This window comes from Canis lupus, chromosome 9, assembly GCF_011100685.1.
Source record: "Canis lupus familiaris isolate Mischka breed German Shepherd chromosome 9, alternate assembly UU_Cfam_GSD_1.0, whole genome shotgun sequence".
Lineage (NCBI taxonomy): Eukaryota > Metazoa > Chordata > Mammalia > Carnivora > Canidae > Canis > Canis lupus.
In genome coordinates, this window is record NC_049230.1 from 19,941,889 (window position 1) to 19,962,334 (window position 20,446).

Sequence of the window (20,446 nt, forward strand, 5' to 3'; positions counted from 1 at the left end):
GAAGAACTTGGTAGAGCAGTGGCTGTCTGTCCATCTCCTTATGGCATTGTCCTTTGGCAGCAGAAATTTCTGGTGGGGGCAGCCCGGGTGGCTCAGCAGTTTAGCGCCTGCCTTCGGCCCAGGGCCTGATCCTGGAGACCCAGGACCGAGTAACGCATCGGGCTCCCTGCGTGGAGCCTGCTTCTCCCTCTGCCTGTGTTTCTGCCTCTCTCTGTGTGTGTCTCTCATGAATAAATAAATAAATCTTTAAAAAAAATTTCTAGTGGGTATGTGGGAAAAAGTGGTGGAGTGAGGTGGTAGATAAAGGAGAGAGAGGAACAAAAGTTCTGGAAGCAGCATGATACAATGAGATAGCATGACAGAATATAGAGACCATAGCATTTTTTTAAAAAGATTTTATTTATTCATAGAGATGCAGAGAGAGAGAGAGAGGCAGAGACACAGGCAGAGGGAGAAGCAGGCTCCATGCAGAGAGCCTGACGTGGGACTCGATCCTGGGACTCCAGGATCATGCCCTGGGCTGCAGGCAGCGCTAAACCGCTGCACCACCCGGGCTGCCTGAGACCATAGCATTTGGATTCAGGCAACTTGATTCAAATCTCAGCTCTTCCATCACATAAATCCGAACAAAATGTTTAACTTCAGTTTACTCAGCTATATAATCGGAAGAATATTGCCCTTATATGTAGTGAGAATTAAATTAGGATGACTTGGGATGCCTGGGTGGCTCGGCATTTGAGTCTGCCTTTGGCTCAGGTCGTGATTCTGGGATCTAGGATAGAGTCTTGAATTGGGCTCCCTGCAGGGAGCCTGCTTCTCCCTCTATGTCTCTGCCTCTGTTTCTCATGAATAAAATCTTAAAAAAATAAATTAGTATAACTTAAAAATGCTTCCCATGATGCTAGCACAAAACCTTGATACAAATTAGTCGGAGGATTAGAAAAAGGTATTACTGGGGTGATCCAGGGCTGTGCTATAGAACTATGGCAGTTATCATCCACCCTAAATGATATCTGGACTTAAAACTGCCAGCTCCAGGGGCGCCTGAGTGGTGCAGTTGGTTGGGTGTCTGACTCTTGGTTTCAGCTTGGGTCATGATCTTGGGGTCCTGAGATTGAACTCCAGGTCAGGCTCTGTGCTGTGTGGAGTCTGCTTGAGACTCTCTTTCCCTCTCCCTTTGCACCCCACCCTGGCACACTGTCTCACTCTCTAATAAATAAATATTTAAAAGTAAAAATGCAAGCTCCAAAAATGACATGTATGGGGAGATGTGCTGTGGGCATGAGACCATAGGCCTGGGTAAGATGGGAGGATAATGTCCGGGGGAAAGAAAACACCACCAAAGCTGAGCTGATCCAGGGTAGAGGGCCAAAGAGGCAGAAAGGCCAAGTGCCAGACATCACTCAAGGAAATATTGATCTGGATAAGATGGGCTAAAAATGCAGACAGACTTATAAATGAAAGCCAAGAGTCTCTAAAGTCTTTGTTGAGAAGCTACATAAAATACTATGATTTTATTAGCAACCACAGATATATCATTTTCCACATTTTATATTTATCCTGTTTCACACAGCGGGAGGGACTAATTCTAATGAATTATCAATTATACACCTTAAATAACATGTTGCTGAAAAAAATTAAGTTAAAATGCACTACGTAATAGTGCAGACACAAAGTGCAGCTGGCAATTAATACATGAAACAATGCTGAATCAGTAGTATTGAGATCCCATTTGGTTTTCCAGAAAGTGATACACTTTGGCCATCTTTGGTCAGTCCTGGAGCAATATGCAAGCTGATAAATATGAACTAAAAAGGCTAAAATACTGAAGACCAAATAGGATCACTCTAGAGTCAGTTTTGAAAGGAAGTGTTCAGTCCCTTGTATGTTGACAGTGATCTGCTATTGTTCTACCCCCGCTGTAATACCTACTGTGTGATCAGACCTCCTCCATCATCCATCCTCCAGGCCAAGTGGAATCACAACCCTGGGAGGAGTTGCTGCTGATCATTAAAGTGTATTCCCATTCACACTTGACTTGGGTGGCAAGGAATCTCTTGAGGAGTATACCTCTAGCCTATTTACTTCCAATAAGATCGTGTCAGCGCCTTGGTGGGAAGTGTGCATGGGAAAGGGTATATGCCAGAGGACGTGGTACCAGAATAATGGCTGTCATTACTCATAAATAACCAGCTCTAAACCCAAAGATCATTGTCGGTGCTGTGAAGAGGATCACCTTGTCAGGAACAGATTTCAGTTCTTACCCACAAAAAAGGGCTCACATCAAAATCAACTTGTGAACTTCCTCAGAAATGCTGTTCTCAGATATCCCCATTTCTAGTTTTAGAGGCAACTATGGAACATATACACCCTCTCCTTACCTCAGGGTCAGGAAGAAAGGGGCATTAGTATTCATAAAGGAATTTAAATTCTGGCCTTATGACTCTCAAACCTGCTCCAAGTGAAGGAATAGGGCTCTCAGCTTGACTGACAGGAGCCTTGAGTTGAATGTCTTCTGGGACCAACAATTCACTTATGTTGTCACTCATCACCATAAAGAGAATGGTTAGAGAAACCTGGGTTTTGTAAAAAGCAGATGTGGCACAACAAGGTGGTCCATTAACTGTATGCCATAGTTGATTTATTTTATTTACCTAAGTTCAAATATATGTGCCCATGTGTTATACACCAGGGTGGAACCTTTGAACAAGAGGGTCTCCAGCATCTCTGAGATGCTCAGTTGATGGGGAAAACAAACTTTGTAGTCATTTGGCTAGGGAAATTGTCTTTAACCCCTCCTCCTACTCTTTGTTCCTATCCTAGAAGACTAACCATCTACCCCTACTCTACTGAAGAAGGTGCTGGTGTAGGGCCAGGACAGTCTCATCAAAAGGCATCTTTGATGTTCTTGAGCTGGCGCACAGCCAGATCCACAGGGAGGCTGAACTTGAGGCTACTGAGGCGACTGAGCAGGTTGAGGGCGCTCTCGAAGCCTGTGTGTGCCATGTAGCTCCAGGGCTGGTAGTGGGGCTCGATGAGTGATCCTGACTTGCAGATTAGGTTCACCCAGGACACAAGACGCTGCTCATTCAGTGCCATGCACACCAAGGCCTTCAACTCTGAGTCTGCACTGCGTTTAAAAGGGTCGTGCTCTGTTAGCACCACATGGATGGCTGTCAGTAGGCTCTGCTTGGGGGTCACAACGGTGCCTCCCATAACTGGCAGGGCAAATGACTGGGACAACTTCCGGGCTGGGGATTCCACATAAGCTCGGCCGTTCTTAGCATGGTAGTACTTTACAAAGAGCTCCCATGGGTGCATGGCCTCGGGGGCCGAGGAGAAGGCTGGCAGCAGACAAGCAATGGGGGCCATGACAAGGCTCATCCCCGGTGAGGAGGCGTAGAGCCCATGGGCCAGCAGGTCCCTTACAGCCACTGTCAGCTCCTTCCGCACAGCCATGGTCAGCTCATCCTTGCCTCCCAGAGAGAGGTCCTGGAGGTTGGCAGAGGTGATTACGTGGTCGTGTGGCTGGTGCCTCAAGGCTAGCTGCTTCACTCTGTCTACTGATACCTCCAGCCTCTTCAGTAAGGGGGAGTAGTCCCTGTCAGCCTGGCCCCTCTGCCACAGGGTTTGTGGGATCTGGCCCGTGGCGCAACCAAACTGGCTAACAGCAAAGATCTGGAGCACTGCCAGAGCACGCCGCATGAGTTGCAGCCCTGTCTCCTGAACCTTCTTCACATCTTCTGCCTTTGCTGTTTAGAAAATGCAATGACTCATTAGTTGGGGCCATAATGTGCACAGAGGTACATTCAACAAGTTATGAGCTGAGTTCTAGTCTTGCTTCTGAGTTACAGTATGGGTCCCACATGAAGCCAAGAGCCACGCCACCTAGGATGTTACTGGACTTAACTGTTTTAATTATAGCTCTATTGAGATCTAAATCACATACCATACAATTAACCCATTAAAGTATATAAATCAGTGACTTTTAGTAGACTTAGAGTTGTGTACCCACCATCCCCAAAAGAAACCCTGTACTGCTACCATTTCCCATTTCCACTCTCTCCAACCCCTTAAGCCCAAGGCAAACCACTAATCTAGTGCTTCTCTCTCTAGATTCCCCCATTCTAGAAGCTGTACTTACTTTTACTGTTTCCTGGAGGCAGTCTACTGCTGCCAGTTCTAGTGGAGCCACTTCCTGTCTTCCCACTGGCCTTGCACTCACAGTGTGCACTGTCGGCCTGCAACGGGCTTCCCACTTCATCTGCAATCAGAAGTTACAAAGAACAGGAAAAAGAGTATTTCCTAGTGCCTACCACATGATAAGACTTTTATAAATACCATCTTATTTGTATGGAACATTTACTAGCTCAATAAATATTTGCTGAATGATGGAAGCATGAATCATCCTTTCATGGGTGAGGACAGTGGGGTTAAAGAAGTTAGGAATCTACTCAAGGACCCGAGGCCAGGAAGTGGCAGAGCTGGGATTTGAACTATTTGGTTCTTGGGGTGCCTGGCTGGCTCAGTTGGAAGAGAATGTAACTCTTGATCTTGGAATTATGAGTTCAAGCCCCACGCTGGGTGTAGAGATTACTTAAAAGTAAAATCTTTATTTATTTATAAAATAATTTATTTATTTTCGTTTTTTTTTTTAAGATTTTATTTTTATTTATTCATGAGACAGAGAGAGAGAGAGAGAGAGAGAGAGGGGCACAGAGACACAGGCAGAGGGAGAAGCAGGTTCCATGCAGGGAGCCCGACATGGGACTCGATTCCGGGACTCCAGGATCATGCCCTGGGCTGAAGGCGGTGCTAAACCAATGAGCCACGCGGGCTGCCCTATTTATTTTTGAGAGAGAGAGAGAGAGAGAGAGAGAGCGTGTATGTGTGTGTGTGTGTGTGTGTGTGTGGGCGCAGCACGAGAAGGGAGGAAGAGGAGAGGGAGAAGGTGGCTCCCACCTGAGCAGGGAGCCTGATGTGGGAATTGATCCCAGGGTCTTAGGAACATGACCTGAGCTGAAGGCAGATGTGTAACCAACTGAGACACCCAGATGTCCCCAAAATAAAATCTTAAAAAAAATAAAATAAAATCTCTTTTCTTTCCATTCTACCATGCTGCCTCCTTTACTGAGTGATCAAACCGCCTATGTAGTTCATCAAGAACTGGCACCTTTAGGTATCAGTACTTGGATTACATATAATTATTAGGGCATCTGTCCACCTTCTCTTCCCATCCCCTCCTCTGACCTTGGATGAAGTTGATGAACATTTCGAGGTCTCGGATCTGAGTTTTCAACTGCTCAACCAATTGTTCTTTCACTCGGGCTGGGTTGACAATCTGAGCCACAGCTGCATCCACACGCTGCCGGAGCTCCTCGGTGGACAATGAACTGATGTCTTCATTCAAATTCATGTCCAATTTCTTTATTAATTCATCTATGATTACCTATCAAGACAACAAGTAATGAGCATTTGGAAATTCCCATCGCAATTTTCACTTTTTTTTTTAAGATTTTATTTATTTATTTATTTATTTATTTATTTATTTATTTATTTATTTATTTATTTATTTATTCATGAGAGACACAGAGAGCGAGAGAGGCAGAGACACAGGCAGAGGGAGAAGCAGGCTCCATGCGGGGAGCCCGACGTGGGACTGGATCCGGGGACTCCAGGATCACGCCCTGGGCCAGAGGCAGGCGCTAAACCACTGAGCCACCCAGGGATCCCCCCATTGGAATTTTCAGGGAGACGGTTAGGAAGAAGGAGAATATTTGCAAGAGAAAAATGCTCCCTACCTTTAAATGGAAATCAAAGATAGAACTCCTAAATGTGTGAGAAAATGATGTAACTGCTGATCAAGGTGAGAGTACAGACTACTTCTCCTATAGTAACAAGGACCCTTGGTTCCTCTCAGACAGAAATGGCTCCTCTCACTGCAAATTTTCTACCAGGCCAAGTAACTTTCAGGAGAACAACAGTGTGAATAAACCAAAGTGGCTGATGATCCAAAAAGGCTCACAGCTTCTCCCAGGGCCTCCAAGAGAATGAATACTGATTTCCTTTCGTTTCTAGTCCTCCTCCACCCTTCCTGCCCTACTCTACGCAACCAAATAAAAATCTCTGCTAAACATCAGTGTCTTATAGCCAAAATATCCCGGTGACAGTATTGGAACAGTTTGAAATCCAGATAATTTAACTCCAGCTCAGCCAGAGAAACAGCCACATCACAGTGAGACAAACATGTTTGTAGGGGAGACTGTAGCTGTACTCTACCAGCAGACTTACCTGTCTACCCAGGTGTTGCTTAAATAAATAGGGCATTAAAGACAGTCTGGATTCCTGGAATAGTTATCAACCAGTGGTGGGGAAAAAAGCTAATTTACATTGTAGGATGTGCCCAAGTGGAACTGTTTTAACAATCAAATGAAAAATTATTATTGTCATTATTATATATTACTATTCTTACTAATAACCACCCAAAAGAAAGAGCTCAATTATCATATTATAAGGCTTTGGAACTTGTGTTTCCATGTGTGAATCAAGACATGTCCCACTTCTCTTTGATTTGCGCCAGCAAAGGGATTCTCATTAAGGCCAAGGGTGAACAAGCTAAAAAAGAACATCCCGTGAATGCCAGAAAGGACAACATAACCTTAGGTTAGTGGTGGGGGCGCCTGTAGTGTCTGCTCACCCGCTGTCTTTCCAAGACCACGGACTGTGGCAGGGAGTCATAGTTGCCCTCTTGATAAGCAAACGTTTCCAGGTCATCTAGCTGGGTTTTGAGCTGTAGTATAAGTTCCTTCTGCTTTTCCCTCTGGGTTTCCAGACGTTCTCGTTTTTCCTGCTCACTCTAAAACAAGAAAATACTTAGGTCTATTTCATAGGAAAAGGAAAAACCGGGGCACATTAAGAATCCTCTCAAGCTTATAATAATGACTAGTGAAACATATAATGTTTCCAAATAATCCCAATGACATACAGTACTCATAAGATAGATTCAAAATGAGAATAAAGATTTCATCCAAGGCAACTTACTAAATAAGTTTTAAGAAGATACTTGTCCTTCATGGGAAGTAGAGTATGAATATAATGAAGCCTTTTGTTAAGACAGCTTTTCTACCCCCCTGCCCAAAAGGTCTAGTCAGGATTAAGACAACTTATCTTAGCCAAGACAGCCTCCCAGGAACTAAACATGCCATCCTCCACAGCCAATTACCACAGATCAACTCCTGAATACTTTCTGCAGCCAAAATTTGCAAGAGAATCTAGAGATAAGGGTGTAGAGAAAGGATTTATAACTCATAACCGGTTTTCTTAAGGTTCAAAACCCCTCCAATGTATTATAGACTTCTGTAAAATCAAAAGAATTAAAGCAGGTGCCTGGAGCAGTGAAAAAAAAAAAAAAAAAAAAAAAAAAAACAACAACAAAATCCCAAAGCCAAGGAATAGGAGTGGGAAGGTAACCATGTTAAAAAAATAAAAGAAAAAAAAGAAAAGGTCTGGTAAGTTTCCCTACCAGTGAGTCCTTTCTCCACTGTTGGCTGCTGGGTAGTTCCTGCATTTAAATGATTAAAAACCCTTCAGGGTGGTAATCTTGCTAGTACATTCTCAAATACTAGTTCTTCCTTAACTTTGGGCATCAAAAACAAAACAAAGCAAAACTAGCAAGTCACATGCGGGTGTAAGGTTGCATTTTAAACCAGCAGTCTATAAGATATTAAATTTAACCTTCAAATAGTACTTACCAAGCCCTCCAGAAGATGAGAGAACAAATGCAAAAGAACAAATTTACTTTTTTTGTTCAAACTATTTTTAAAAAAGCAATCTTCCTACTTTAGCTCTATTCAATATGAAAGCAAGCCTTTTCTCAGGGTACTTCCTCAGGATATACCTTTCTGAGTGTCATGGTTTCTTAGAATCCTATTCCTCACCCCACCATGGGAGTGCCTAGCTATCCTTCAGGTTTCCTAGATCTCCCTAGGCAAGGCTGACCACTTCTCGCTCTGTGTTCTGTTCACACTTCTTCTCTAGCTTGTGTCTCCTCGTGTTTTTTTTTTTTTTAAGGTTTTATTTATTTATTCATGAGAGACACAGAGAGGGGGAGCGCAGAGATACAGGCAGAGGGAGAGGGAGAAGTAGGCTCCCTCTGGGGAGCCCAATGTGGGACTCATCCCAGGATCCACGGGATCACGCCCTGAGCCAAAGGCAGACGCTCTACAGCTGAGCCATCCAGGCATCCTACTCAAGTCACTTTGTAATACTTCGTTGAGGATTCTGTCCCCCAGGCTATGAATTCCTTTAGAGCAAAGGCCTTGACTTTGCACCCTCAATGCCTAGCACCATGTCTGGCACAGGGTAAGCTCTCAATACACATCTGCTACATGCTACTGAACTAAAACAAGCACAGAACAACACATTCCAAATAATGAGTTCTGACTGGATGACATGGTCTAGCCAGATCAAGGAGAAAGAACAGGGAAAGTCTGTTTTTGTTTTCATTGTATCCCAACTTTGTGAAGCCAAGAAAGAAGAAGAAGAAAAAAAAAAAAACAGGGTATGAATTCCGATTCTGTTTTCACGAGTATGTCTGCCAAACTCTGTCATTTGCCATGGAGGTTACAGTGTGCTATTTACTGGAATGGGGGTAAATGAGGGTAACAGGAGACAATGAGCTCCGGTTTCAGGCAATGAATAATGGAAATCATGGCCAGTATGCAGTGAGATAAATACTGCTTTTAAAAAAAACTAGGACTAATAAGAAGTAAAAGCATTTGGCTCAAACATGTCCCCCCACTTAAGTATTTTTTTTTTAAGATTTTATTTATTTATTCATGAGAGACACACACAGAGAGAGAGAGAGATGCAGAGACACAGGCAGGGGGAGAACCAGGCTCCATGCAGGGAGCCCGACGTGGGACTCGATTCCTGGTCTCCAGGATCATGCCCTGGGCTGAAGGCGGCGTTAAACCCCTGAGCTACCGGGCTGCCCCCACTTAAGTATTTTATGTAATTTTGTGTGCCTGACACCTGATCAGGTAGTACCAAAGTGGTGCTATCACTTTTTTTTTTTAAAGATTTTATTTATTTATTCATGAGAGACACAGAGAAAGGTAGAGACACAGGCAGAGGGAAAAGTAGGCTCCCTGCAGGGAGCCTGATGTGGGACTGGATCCCGGATTCCAGGATCACGCCCTGGACCAAAGGCAGATCTCAACCACTGAGCCACCCAGGCATCTCTATCACTTTCTTTCTTTCTTTCTTTTTTTTTTTTAAGTTGTACTGTTTCCAAAAGTGAAAATGAATAACCAAAGAGCACCACATTCACAAAGAAACGTTGATGCTCCTCACTCCTGAAGAGGAGGACCCTGGCCACAGGAATTCTTTCTATGCTTTCTATTCCTTAAGAGTCTGGCAATTTAAGGTGGCTGCTCCTTGTGTAAGGAGCTGTGGGCATGTGGAGAGAAGGGTGGAACAGTAAACACAAGACTGCACTGGAAACATTTCAGATTAAAATAAGCCAATATCTGCTACTGATAAGTCTTCTTGGTTAAAATTTCATTGGGAAGAAAGGCACAAATGGGTTATAACTTGACGAATGAAAAGATGGAGAAGACAACAAGTCTCTTCAATACCTCCAACAAGCTATCTGCGACTGTGCACTTCCAGAGATTCAAAGACTGTAAGGAAATATTCCCTTGGCATGGCATACTGACTCTCATTACTCAGTGGAGGATCTTGTCACAGTTAGCAAAGGGAATTATAATTTATAATTATAAATATTATAATATTATAATCATTTATAATTACCTAGTTATTAGGCAGGATGGGCAAGGGAGTTTAAAATACCAGCGTGAGGAAATGCAAAAAAAAAAAAAAAAAAAAAAAAAAAAAAACCAGCGTAAGGAAATGCATATAACCAAGAGTCGTGTTTCTTTTAATTACTAAGTGATCCTGCTGTTCACGGAAGCTCCCATCCACACAAAAGTCCAAATACTAAAGACATTTTCCCAATTCCCAGGAAACAGGAACAGGCAGTACATCTAAATTTCCATGGATTCCAGTTCACTTGCCCTTCATCAGCCAATGTTCTCAACCTCAGGTCGGGGTACTCTATCGGCAAATGTGCTCAGGCCATAGGTACATTATGAAGCAATGGCAAGGTGAGCGGGAGCAGCACTGCTTCGGTTGGTTGCTGTTGCCCTCTGAACACTCTGCTCACCACTCTTCTTCCGTCCCGCACGTCACCAGACTTGTACGTCTTTCCACACCTTAGGTGGACACCCCTCAGCATCAGGTTCCCAGGCCTGTCCGCCTTCCCTGCAGCAAGCCTCGCACACCTGTCTCACCACCACGTCTGGGACGCGCGTAGTTCTCACCGAGACCCGCCGGCTAAACGCCACTGCTACCTCCGCCCCCTCAGCACTGCCACCCACCTAACCCCCTATTCCCACGTCCCTCGGGGCCCGGCTGCTACCTGGTTCTCGCTCCGCAATCGTGGCCGGTCCCCTGGCAGCCCATCGCCATCGTCGCTGGCGGGGTCCTCGGGCCCCCCGTAACCCAGGACGTGCGGGCAGCCGCGGAACGCGAAGTCCTCGAGCTCGCGCAGGAGGCGCTGCTGCTCCGCGGGCGCCCCGCGCACCACCTGGCGCAGGCGGAACTGCACTTGCGCGAAGTGCGAGGACAGCGCGAGCAGCGCCGAGTCCAGACGCCGCCGCTCTGCCCGCAGCCGCCGCAGCGTGCGGCCGGGCGAGTCCGGAGGGGAGCCAGGGGCCGCGCCGGGCTCCTCCGCCGCAGCCTCTTCCGAGAACGCGGCCGTCCCAGGCCCGGCCTCCGCCACTGCCCCCACCGGGGCCCAGCGCACTGCCTCGCACGGTGGCAGCGACTCCTCTTCCTCTTCGTCCTCGTCCTTCGCCTCTGGACCGACGGCTGCCACCACCTTTACCGGCTCAGCAGACGCTTCGACAGCCGCCATCTTCCCGGAAACACCGCCGCACGTCAGCCGCGCCCCCTCGCTGCCATGGCAACGGCGCGCTGTCCGGGAAACCCGAAGGGGCGGGTGGGCGGGGCTACACGTCAGATGGTTCGCGGTCACCAGAGGCGGGCCTTCCCAAATAAAATCGGGCCAATAATTTTTTATTGAGCGCCTATTGTGAATCAGACACTGGATGCACTAAGCGTTGGGGAAACGGATGAATGAAGCCGGGACAAGACCTTCGGTGTGCGTCTAGTGTGGCCCTTGTCCTGGCTCCCCGCGGGTGGGTCGTCTGTTCCTAATCTGTACGTTTCTGGAGACCCTGAGATATGAAGGGCTGCCGGGATTATGCTCTTCCCCTGTTTCTCCGGAGTGCAGATCCCTTGGCCGAAGGGCCACGTTCCCCCTTCTTCTAAAGCCTTCCCCACCATATAAGGAGAGGCAGCTGCTGGGGGCGTCCCCAGGATCTAAAGATAGCAGTCCCTGCCTCAGGACTCCAAATGCCACCGGGTAGCGGGAGCCGCCATGGCAAGGTGAGTGTTTCCGGTTGCCCTGTTCCTTGGATATTGCTTGTCCCACATTTTCTGGGCGCTTTGGGTCCTGTGAGGTCCCATGGAAACTCCAGATTCCAGGTCTCTCTAACTTTGGGGTGGTGAGGAAAGTGTGACCTGAATGTTCTCCATAACTCCCCGCCTCTCAACTCTTGACACTCTATTCTTCCCAGCCTCACCCCCCCACCCCACCCCCACTCCCATCACTCACCTTTCATCCCCTTCTTATTTAGCTCCACTTTGACAGAGCCCATTACCATAAAACGTCCCTAAATTTTCCCCTCCTTCCACCTTTCCCAAATGCCCTCAGTCTCCCCTCTCCCACCCCTATGAAGCCCCACCGCAACTCCTCTGCAGGCAGCATGCCCGGACGCTGTGGTACGACCGGCCCAAGTATGTGTTCATGGAGTTTTGTGTTGAGGACAGCACCGACGTCCATGTGCTCATTGAAGACCACCGTATTGTGTTCAGGTAATGGCCCACCTCTCTGGAGCTCCTGGTTTCCAGAAGCCTTTCCCTTCTGATTCCCCTATGCTCAGCCTCCTGCATTGATCGCCTCAGCTCCATTGTCTCCTCAGCTGCAAGAATGCCGATGGAGTGGAGTTGTACAACGAGATTGAATTCTATGCCAAGGTGAACTCCAAGGTAACTGTGGGGTGCGACATCAAGGTCTGAATAAAAGGCTGCCTGGAAAATTGGAGATTCATTCTAAACCTCACATCCTAAGAATGAGGCTCTCTCTCTGGCAGGACTCCCAGGATAAGCGCTCTGGTCGCTCCATTACTTGCTTTGTGAGGAAATGGAAGGAGAAGGTGGCCTGGCCCCGACTCACCAAAGAAGATATCAAGGTAGGTGTTTGGGGAATGACCTATTCTTTCTCCTGTGCTACCTATGCACCTGGAGACATAGGTCTGGGAATCACCCTTGGCTCCTTTCCCACCAACGTTCAATCATTCACAAAGTCCTATTTGACTTACTAAATATTCTTGAATCTATTATTTCATCTTTTCCTACTTCAGGCCTTATCCATCACTGGATGAGGTTTATTGCATATTTGTAGCCCTACCCTCAGTGCATCCTTTGCAATGCTCCCAGCATGGTCTATCTAAAACACACATCTGATCCTGTTACTCTTCCACCTAAGACCCTCCAGTGGCTTCTTCCTGGCTAAAAGTTGAAAATTGGGGGGGTGCCTGGGTGGCTCAGTTGGTTAAACATCTTCCTTTGGCTCAAGTCATGATCCCAGGGTCCTTGGATGGAACCCTGTGCAGGGAGCCTGCTTCTCCCTCTCCTCCCCCTTTTGTATTCTCTCTTGATATCTCTCTCTGTCTCTCAAATTGATAAATAAAATATATTTTTAAAGATTTTATTTGTTTATTCATGAGAGACACACAGAGAGAGGCAGAGACATAGGCAGAGGGAGAAGCAGGCTTCCTGTGGGGAGCCTGATGTAGGACTCGATAAATAGTTTCAATTATTTATTAAGAAAACAAATTCCCAAATGCCTAGAGCTGGAGCTTTAGATAGAGCTGTGTGCACACCACACTTTAATCCCTTTTATTAGTTCCCTAACTCTTTCAGGCATTTGAGTTTGTCACTTCCTGCCCTTTGGAAGTGAATCCAAGCACCATAGCATGACATAAAAGCTCATGACCTGGCTATTCGTTCCTTCTGTAACATTATATCCCATTAGTCTCTCTACCTTAAACTTCACATTCCAGCCACAGCAAATGGCCTGCAGCTCTTTGGCACACACCAGTCTATTTCTCACTAATTTACCTTTGCTCAAGCTGGGCCTTCTTCCTGGAAAGCCTCCATCATCACTACCAGTGCCCACCTAACCCTTGCTCATCCGTGAAGTCTCTGCTACTCTAAGAAGCATAGGTTCCTATAGCTCCCTTCTGGATTTCCATAGTATCCCCTGTGTAAGCCATTACCACACTTTCCACATTGTATTATAATGATTTATTTAGTTTTCCCTTCCAACTTGCTTCATGATGGCTGGGACTATATATCAAACATTTTAGTAATTCCAATGCCAAGCTCAGAGTCTGGCCCATAGGATATGTTCCATAAATGGCTGTTAAATAAATGAGTGAATGACTTCTTTCCCTAAGTGTGGGAACTTGGAACATGGGCCTCCAAGGGTTTTCTCTCGACTCCAGGGAATGCAGCTTGTCTATCTTGCTTGGTTGACTCCCATGATGCTTTATGACGTCTTTCTAGGTGTATTATGTCTAGTTGGTTGGCTTCTGGAGGGCCAAATTTCTATGCTTTTCTAGACCCTATGATGCCTGGCATTGTGCTTGGCACTTAGTAGGTTCCTGACAAATCTTTGTGGAGGGTGATGATAACAGCCTGGAGAGGAATTAGTCAAAGAGGTGCTGTTGGAAAGACTGTGCTCTCACTGACCTTCTTTTCCCCAAGCATACCTCTGTGCACATGGCCATGCTCTTCTGGCACTTCTGTGCTTCCTGCCCTGTAATGCTCTATGATTTCCTCCTGCAGCCGGTGTGGTTATCTGTGGACTTTGATAACTGGAGGGACTGGGAAGGGGATGAAGAAGTGGAGCTGGCTCAGGTGGAACATTACGCAGAGGTAACACCATTTTCTGCCCTCCTGCCCATTGTTGTGTCTCCCTCCACACATTCTCTGGAAGACTGTCATCAGGGCTAGACAGACATATATGAGCGCCCCTCATTGGTGCTCATATTCTTTACATGTTTTGTGCAACGTTTATTTAGTGGGACAAGAGAAATGAACACTAGTGAAGCCATATATATGCCTTTACTCACTAAGTTAACAGAATTCTGAGAAAGTTTGGCAAAACCTTTCCCAACTCTTCTGTAATTCTTGTTCTTTCTTCTGTTTTCTATGTGTGTGTATGTTTTTCCTGAGCCACACAAGTTCACCGAAGCTCAAATGAAGCATTATAAAAATTCACATCATAAAACAAATTACTAGATCCCATTAAGTTGCACCCTACCATACATTATTTGGTTTTAGAATTTTAGCTACTAATTATTCAAGTTGCAAAAACACCAACAGACCCTAACCTGGATTAGTAAGGAAGGATGCTCCATTGTGTGTCAATTTCCTTTTAAAAAGGCGATTGGGGCACCTGTCTGGTTCTGTTGGTAGAGCATGGGACTCTTGATCTCAAGACTGTTAGTTCGAGGGCACCCCCGGTGGCGCAGCGGTTTAACGCCGCCGCAGGCAGCCTGGGGTCTGATCCTGGAGACCCAGGGTCAGGCTCCCTGCATGGAGCCCGCTTCTCCCTCTGCCTGTGTCTCTGCCTCTCAGTCTCTCTCTCTCTCTGAATAAATAAATTAAAAAAATACTTATTAAAAAAAAAAGACTGTTAGTTCAAGCCCCATGTCAGGTGTTACTTAATAAAATCTTAAAAGAAATAAAAATAAAAGTAAAAATAAATGAAAAGGGGATCAATTTATTTTCTCCAATTCGTTCCAGTGATGTGTGAGGGGCTGTAAAGATAGGGCAATTATTGGGCTGGGACCATTTTCCTGTGGTCCATCAATATAGAGGTTGCTCTCCCCTGGCCCTTCTCTCTTGTAATTACTTTTCTCTTTCCACTAGCTTTTGAAGAAGGTTAGCACCAAGAGACCTCCCCCTGGCATGGATGACCTGGATGTAAGTAAAGTCTGCCCTTCGAGAAAAAAAAAAAAAAAAAAAAGTCTGCCCTTCAGCCCTTCAGTTTCCTTTTAGCCCTAAAAAAATAAGAGACTAGAAAGCTCTTACTGTGGTCCCTAGCACACAGTAGTACTTCTCAGTGCATGTCAAATTTGAATTTGACATAGGAAGCTGAATGTTCTTCTGCAGGCTGTAGAAAACTCCAGCAAGACCCTCCTCCCTCCATTTCCCCTCTCCTTCTCTATCTTGGAGCTGACCTGGCCCTGTTGACTGTCTTTACAGCTGTAATGAACAGCAGCATGAATTGAAATTCTGAAACCAAATGATGCTCAACACAGGATTGTTTATTGAGCACCAGGAGTTGATTTTATTTTCCAAAGTATAAATCCTTCCGTATTAGCCTACCAGGAAGTTGTGTGATTTGGAAAATCACAAAAGAAAACTTGAAGAGCAGGAAGGAGTGAGAAGAGTTTGTGAACACAAATGTTTACTGTTTGTAGATTCTACAGGTGCTATTGTCATTTTTTTCTTTTCCCTAGGATGATTCTGACAGCGCTGACGCAACAAGTAATTAACTTCTGTGACAGCAGAGCTGGGGAAGAAGTTGGGGCATCATCCAGTAGCTCCAAAAAGCTAGGGCCAGGGTCTTTGCCAGCTCTTCAGCTGTGGGGATCTGGGATCTCTGAACTTTCCTAGAAGCTCTTTCTTTTTTAAAAAGTTTATTTGAGAGAGAGTGTGTGTACACACACATGTGAGCAGGGGGAGGAGCAGAGGAAGAGGAAAAGAGAATCCTAAAGCAGGCTCCCTGCTGAGCGTGAAGCCTGACATGGGCTCAGTCTCAGGACCCTGCTGAGATCATGATCAAGAGTCAATTGCTTAACCCACTAAGCCAACCAGGTATCCCTTTTTTGAAGCTCTTTTTAAGGATCCTCTTCATATTTTTTTTCTTCTTCCTAGGCACCTGAGGAAGAAGGTGCCTAGATGCATCAGATGGCAGGATAGGAGAGGAATAGACTGTTTGGGCTCCTTCCTTTCTCCCATTTGGCTGTAATCCTTGTGTTTAGGCCACTCATCAGGGCTCTCTTGAGTATTTGAGCATGTGTGTGTACGTGGTAGAGCAAAAGCCAAAGAAGCAGCAGGTAGATTATAATAAATCTGTAAGAACTGTTTTCTGTCTTATTTCCTTCTTGCACTTCTTCTACTTGAAGGCAAACCTTTTCTACCTCTATTGTTCCTCTCAAGGGGAGGGGTGGGTGTCACAGGTCCTGTCCTCATTGTTGAGATTGGAAGCAGAAAGATGTTGGAAGCAGGCTTGTAACAAGCTGGGGGATTTCCCCATATTCATATCAGTACTCCTGTTTCTCAGACCATAACCAGCCTTTTGCTATATTGCCACCCCTAGAACTGTGTATGTACTGCCATCCCTAGAACTAGCCAGAAACCTACCTCAGTTTTCTACATTCTTCAGAAATTTCTTTATATGTTCAAAGCTGATTGTTATATTAGTTAATAATGCCTTCGTCTGTTTACTCTTCTATTTGTTAGCTACCCCATTCATCCATAAACATTTTTTGAGTGCCTTAAACAAAATGCCATACCCAGACTTTGCCCTTGAACTCATGGTAAAATACTGAGGTTTGTTTAAATAATTGAACTTTAAAGGTTATAATGGTAATATAGAGACATAGTTTAACAAAATAGTATAGAAGAGTATAGAATTTATTAAAGTTTTTTGGGAAGATTTTATTTATTTGAGAGAGAGAGCGAGCATGTGCATATGAATTGGGGGTGGAGGGGCAGAGGGAGAGGGAGAAGCAGACTTCCTGCTGAGCAGGGAGCCCAATGTGGGGCTGGGTCCCAGGACTGCAAGATAATGACCCAAGTGGAAGGCCAACTGATTGAGACACCCAGGTGCTCCGAAGGGTATAAAATTTAAAGTAGAATGTGTATTCCCTCAATAGAGGAAATCACTGTTAACAGTTTCTCTGATAAATTTCTATGTATATGTATATACACTCTACACATTATAAATTCCATTAATACCTATACCTTATATAATTATATTGTATTATATAGTTATCTAATATGTAAAGCAGGGATGCCTGGGTGGCTCAGTCCATTAGGTGTCTGCCTTCGGCTCAGGTCATGATCCCAGGGTCCTGAGATTGAGTCCCACATCAGGCTCCCTGCTCAGCAGGGAGTCTGCTTTTCCTCTCCCTCTGCCCCCCCTTCCCGCTCATGCTCTCTCTTTCTCTCTCTTAAATAAATAAATAAAATCTTGAAAAAAAATTAACAGGTTAACACCAGGTTAACACCAGTGGAGAGCAGAGTAAACGTGGCCTTCTACCTTCAGAGACAGTAGCTATAGTGGAACACATGAATGCCAAGTGCCCCAGCTTAGAATTCGTGGAGCTGATGACCATACGAAGCTTTGGATATGATCTCAGTCAAGGACCAAATGCGGACTTCCAGGTGTTACTATCTCTCCAAGAGGAGCTGTGTAAAAAGCTGAACCCTACTAAGCAGGTAGAGCTAAGTATGGGCATGTCCATGGACTTCCAACATGCAGTTGAAGCAGGATCTACTTCATCTGCTCAGTAGGGAACCAGCAGTGGCTCACGGCCGGTGGGCCCATCCAGGAAGACTAACCACACGCTCCATTTTGATATCCCCTGTGTTACAGCACAACCATGCTCCTTGTGACCTGGAGAGAGTACGCCAATGCCTATATATGTTGATAGAAACCATCTGTACTTAGGGTCTGACATAAGAAGCTCACTTCAGGTAGTGGCTTTGGATTGGATTTCAGAAATCCAGACATTCCCACAGAACAGATATCAAATCAGTAGCCAGGAATTAAGTTTAGTTTTTGTTTTTTTTTTAAGATTTTGTTTATTTATTCATGAGAGACATGAGAGAGAGAGAGGCCAGAGACATAGGCAGAGGGAGAAGCAGGCTCCATCGATGTGGGACTCGATCCCAGGACTCCAGGATCATGACCTGAGCCAAAGGCAGACACTTAACCACTGAGCCACCCAGGTGTTCCTAAATTTAGTTTTGAATCATGCCCAGGAACACCAACCACCCCATGAATGCCTTCCCCAGGTTAAAATGTGGCCACTGATGCCTATAATCACCAAAGTGAAAGCTCTGAGCTTTTCTCCCTTGGGCTCTCCTGTGATGAGAATTCAATGCTATGATTTCTTCTCTACCATAATCCTTTTAATGGTGATTTCTTACCAAAGACCAATGAATCTCATAGCTCCCCAGAAATTCCTTCAAGGCCAGTTCAGGTTCACAGTTTCAATGAGGTCTGGCTTTGAGGTTCCCATCCCTGCCAAACATTTTCCAGGCACATCTATATAGCCTCCCTTCCCCTGCTACATTGATAAGCCAGAATTTTGTAACTTCTTGATTGTTAATAAAGTAGCAAGATCTTCAAAAACCAGAAAGCACAATCCTCAGATATTCATAGTAGATGACTTTACTCTGCCTTATGTTCTAGATGTTTTTCTTTATTCAAGCCCCAATCTTTAATTTCATGAAACAACTTTCAGAACCAGCTGCTGCTGCATGTAATTTTGTAAAACTTAAAACCATTATGATTACTGTTTCAATCAGAATTATAACATGATGTTTCAAAGTGTATTAAATAAAAATGTGCCTTTGAATTGTACCATCTAGGGACAACTGGTGGCTCAGTCTTCAGCTCAGGGTGTGATCCTGGGTTCGGGGATCAAGTCCCGCATCAGTTTCCCTGCAAGGAGTCTGCTTCTCCCCTCTGCTGTGTCTCTGCCTCTCTCTGTGTCTGTCATGAATAAATAAATAAAATCTTAAAAAAAATGAGTTGTACCATCTGTGCCAATTATGCCAATTACAAAGCAATTAAAATATTTTTTTTGTAAAAAAAAAAGTAAAGCAATATACAATACATATACAAACATATAGTTTTGTATATTACTTATATATAGTATATATTAAAATTTAATAAACATAAGCAAATGCAGTGTGTGTACACAATTGGAATCATACTATGTACATTTTGAGCCCTGCTTTTTTTTACTTAATATATCTTGGGTTTTTTTTTTAAAGGTTTTATTTATTTATTCATGAAAGATGCACAGAGAGAGAGAGAGGCAGAGACACAGGCAGAGGGAGAACCAGGCTCCACGCAGGGATCCCGATGCGGGACTCAAACCCGGACTCTAGGATCACACCCTGGGCCGAAGGCAGGTGCTTAACTGCTGAGCCACCCAGGGATTGCCTTGGGGTTCTTTCCAAATTAGTATACACAGGTCTAAATCTTTTTCATGGCTACATGGTATTCAATTGAATATATTTTCCATAATTAAAAAAATATATTTATTTATTTATTCATGAGACACACAGAGAGAGAGGCAGAGACACAGGCAGAGGGAGAAGCAGGCTCCACGCAGGGAGCCGGATGCAGGACTCAATCCCGGACTCCAGGATCACACCCTGAGCCAAAGGCAGGCGCTCAACTGCTGTGCCACCCAGGTGTCCCTATTTTCCATAATTTAACTGATTCCTTATTGAGGGACATTTATTTTTTTAATTTTAATTTTTAAATTTTTATTTATTTATGATAGTCACACACACAGAGAGAGAGAGAGAGAGGCAGAAGCAGGCTCCATGCGCTGGGAGCCCGACGTGGGATTCAATCCTGGGTCTCCAGGATCATGCCCTGGGCCAAGGGCAGGCGCTAAACCACTGCGCCACTCAGGAATCCCATATTGAGGGACATTTAGATTGTTGGTGGTGATTTTTCCCATTTTTTTTCAATTTTCAAACAGTACTGCAATGAACATTTAAATATGGTTACATATTTGGCAAAAATACCTGTAGGGTAGATTTCTAGAAGTGGAATTGCCAAGTCAAAGAGTAGATACATTTAAACATTTTGATAGCTGTTGCCAAGTTGCTCTTAGATGAAATTGGACAGCTTCCTGCGGCCACCAACAGAGTGCTCCATTCTCCAAAACTTTGTAGACATTTGTGAGGATAACAAATTGCACCTGATTTAATTTACTTTTAACTATGATTGTTCATTGTTTATTTTTTATCAGTGACTGATATTTCTTTTAAGGTGCTCTGTCCATATCTTTGGCTCATTTTGCTGTTAACATTAGTTCTTAAACTTTAAACAAAATTGGAGAATACAAAGCTGTATTCATATTGTGCTTGACAATTTATGAAATCTTTCTAGTTATCTCATTAAAATTTTTTGAATTTTGGGACGCTTGGG

The 20,446-nt window shown here is 44.8% G+C and overlaps 2 protein-coding genes across 4 annotated transcripts; one reads left to right on the forward strand and one right to left on the reverse strand.

Annotated features, from left to right (window-relative positions):
- Positions 1-1,480: 1,480 nt before the first annotated feature.
- On the reverse strand, positions 1,481-11,004 carry RUNDC1 (RUN domain containing 1). Its single transcript, XM_038547213.1, has 5 exons — positions 10,481-11,004; positions 6,698-6,856; positions 5,251-5,449; positions 4,145-4,264; positions 1,481-3,752 (listed from the first exon to the last, which is right to left on the reverse strand). Exons 1-5 carry the CDS (start codon positions 10,976-10,978, stop codon positions 2,887-2,889), a joined length of 1,842 nt encoding a protein of 613 aa, XP_038403141.1. The 5' UTR covers positions 10,979-11,004; the 3' UTR covers positions 1,481-2,886.
- PTGES3L (prostaglandin E synthase 3 like) lies at positions 10,769-16,349 on the forward strand. Of its 3 annotated transcripts, none has more exons than XM_038547218.1 (7): positions 10,769-11,511; positions 11,840-12,000; positions 12,108-12,174; positions 12,279-12,377; positions 14,038-14,127; positions 15,127-15,180; positions 15,720-16,349. In XM_038547218.1, exons 1-7 carry the CDS (start codon positions 11,479-11,481, stop codon positions 15,753-15,755), a joined length of 540 nt encoding a protein of 179 aa, XP_038403146.1. In that variant the 5' UTR covers positions 10,769-11,478; the 3' UTR covers positions 15,756-16,349. The 3 variants fall into 3 exon arrangements, with proteins under 3 accessions (XP_038403146.1, XP_038403148.1, XP_038403147.1); XM_038547220.1 differs by having other exon boundaries at positions 10,774-11,511; positions 11,865-12,000; XM_038547219.1 differs by having other exon boundaries at positions 10,774-11,511; positions 11,887-12,000.
- Positions 16,350-20,446: the final 4,097 nt, after the last annotated feature.

Coding starts and splice junctions, on each gene's coding strand:
- RUNDC1 (XM_038547213.1), bottom strand. CDS start 10,978: ATGGCGGCTGTCGAAGCGTCTGCTGAGCCGGTAAAGGTGGTGGCAGCC. Junction 4,265..5,250: donor GTTCATCAACTTCATCCAAG/GTCAGAGGAGGG, acceptor TTCTGATTGCAG/ATGAAGTGGGAAGCCCGTTG. Junction 3,753..4,144: donor GCCTCCAGGAAACAGTAAAA/GTAAGTACAGCT, acceptor TTTTCTAAACAG/CAAAGGCAGAAGATGTGAAG.
- PTGES3L (XM_038547218.1), top strand. CDS start 11,479: ATGCCACCGGGTAGCGGGAGCCGCCATGGCAAG. Junction 12,001..12,107: donor GACCACCGTATTGTGTTCAG/GTAATGGCCCAC, acceptor TTGTCTCCTCAG/CTGCAAGAATGCCGATGGAG. Junction 14,128..15,126: donor AGGTGGAACATTACGCAGAG/GTAACACCATTT, acceptor TCTTTCCACTAG/CTTTTGAAGAAGGTTAGCAC.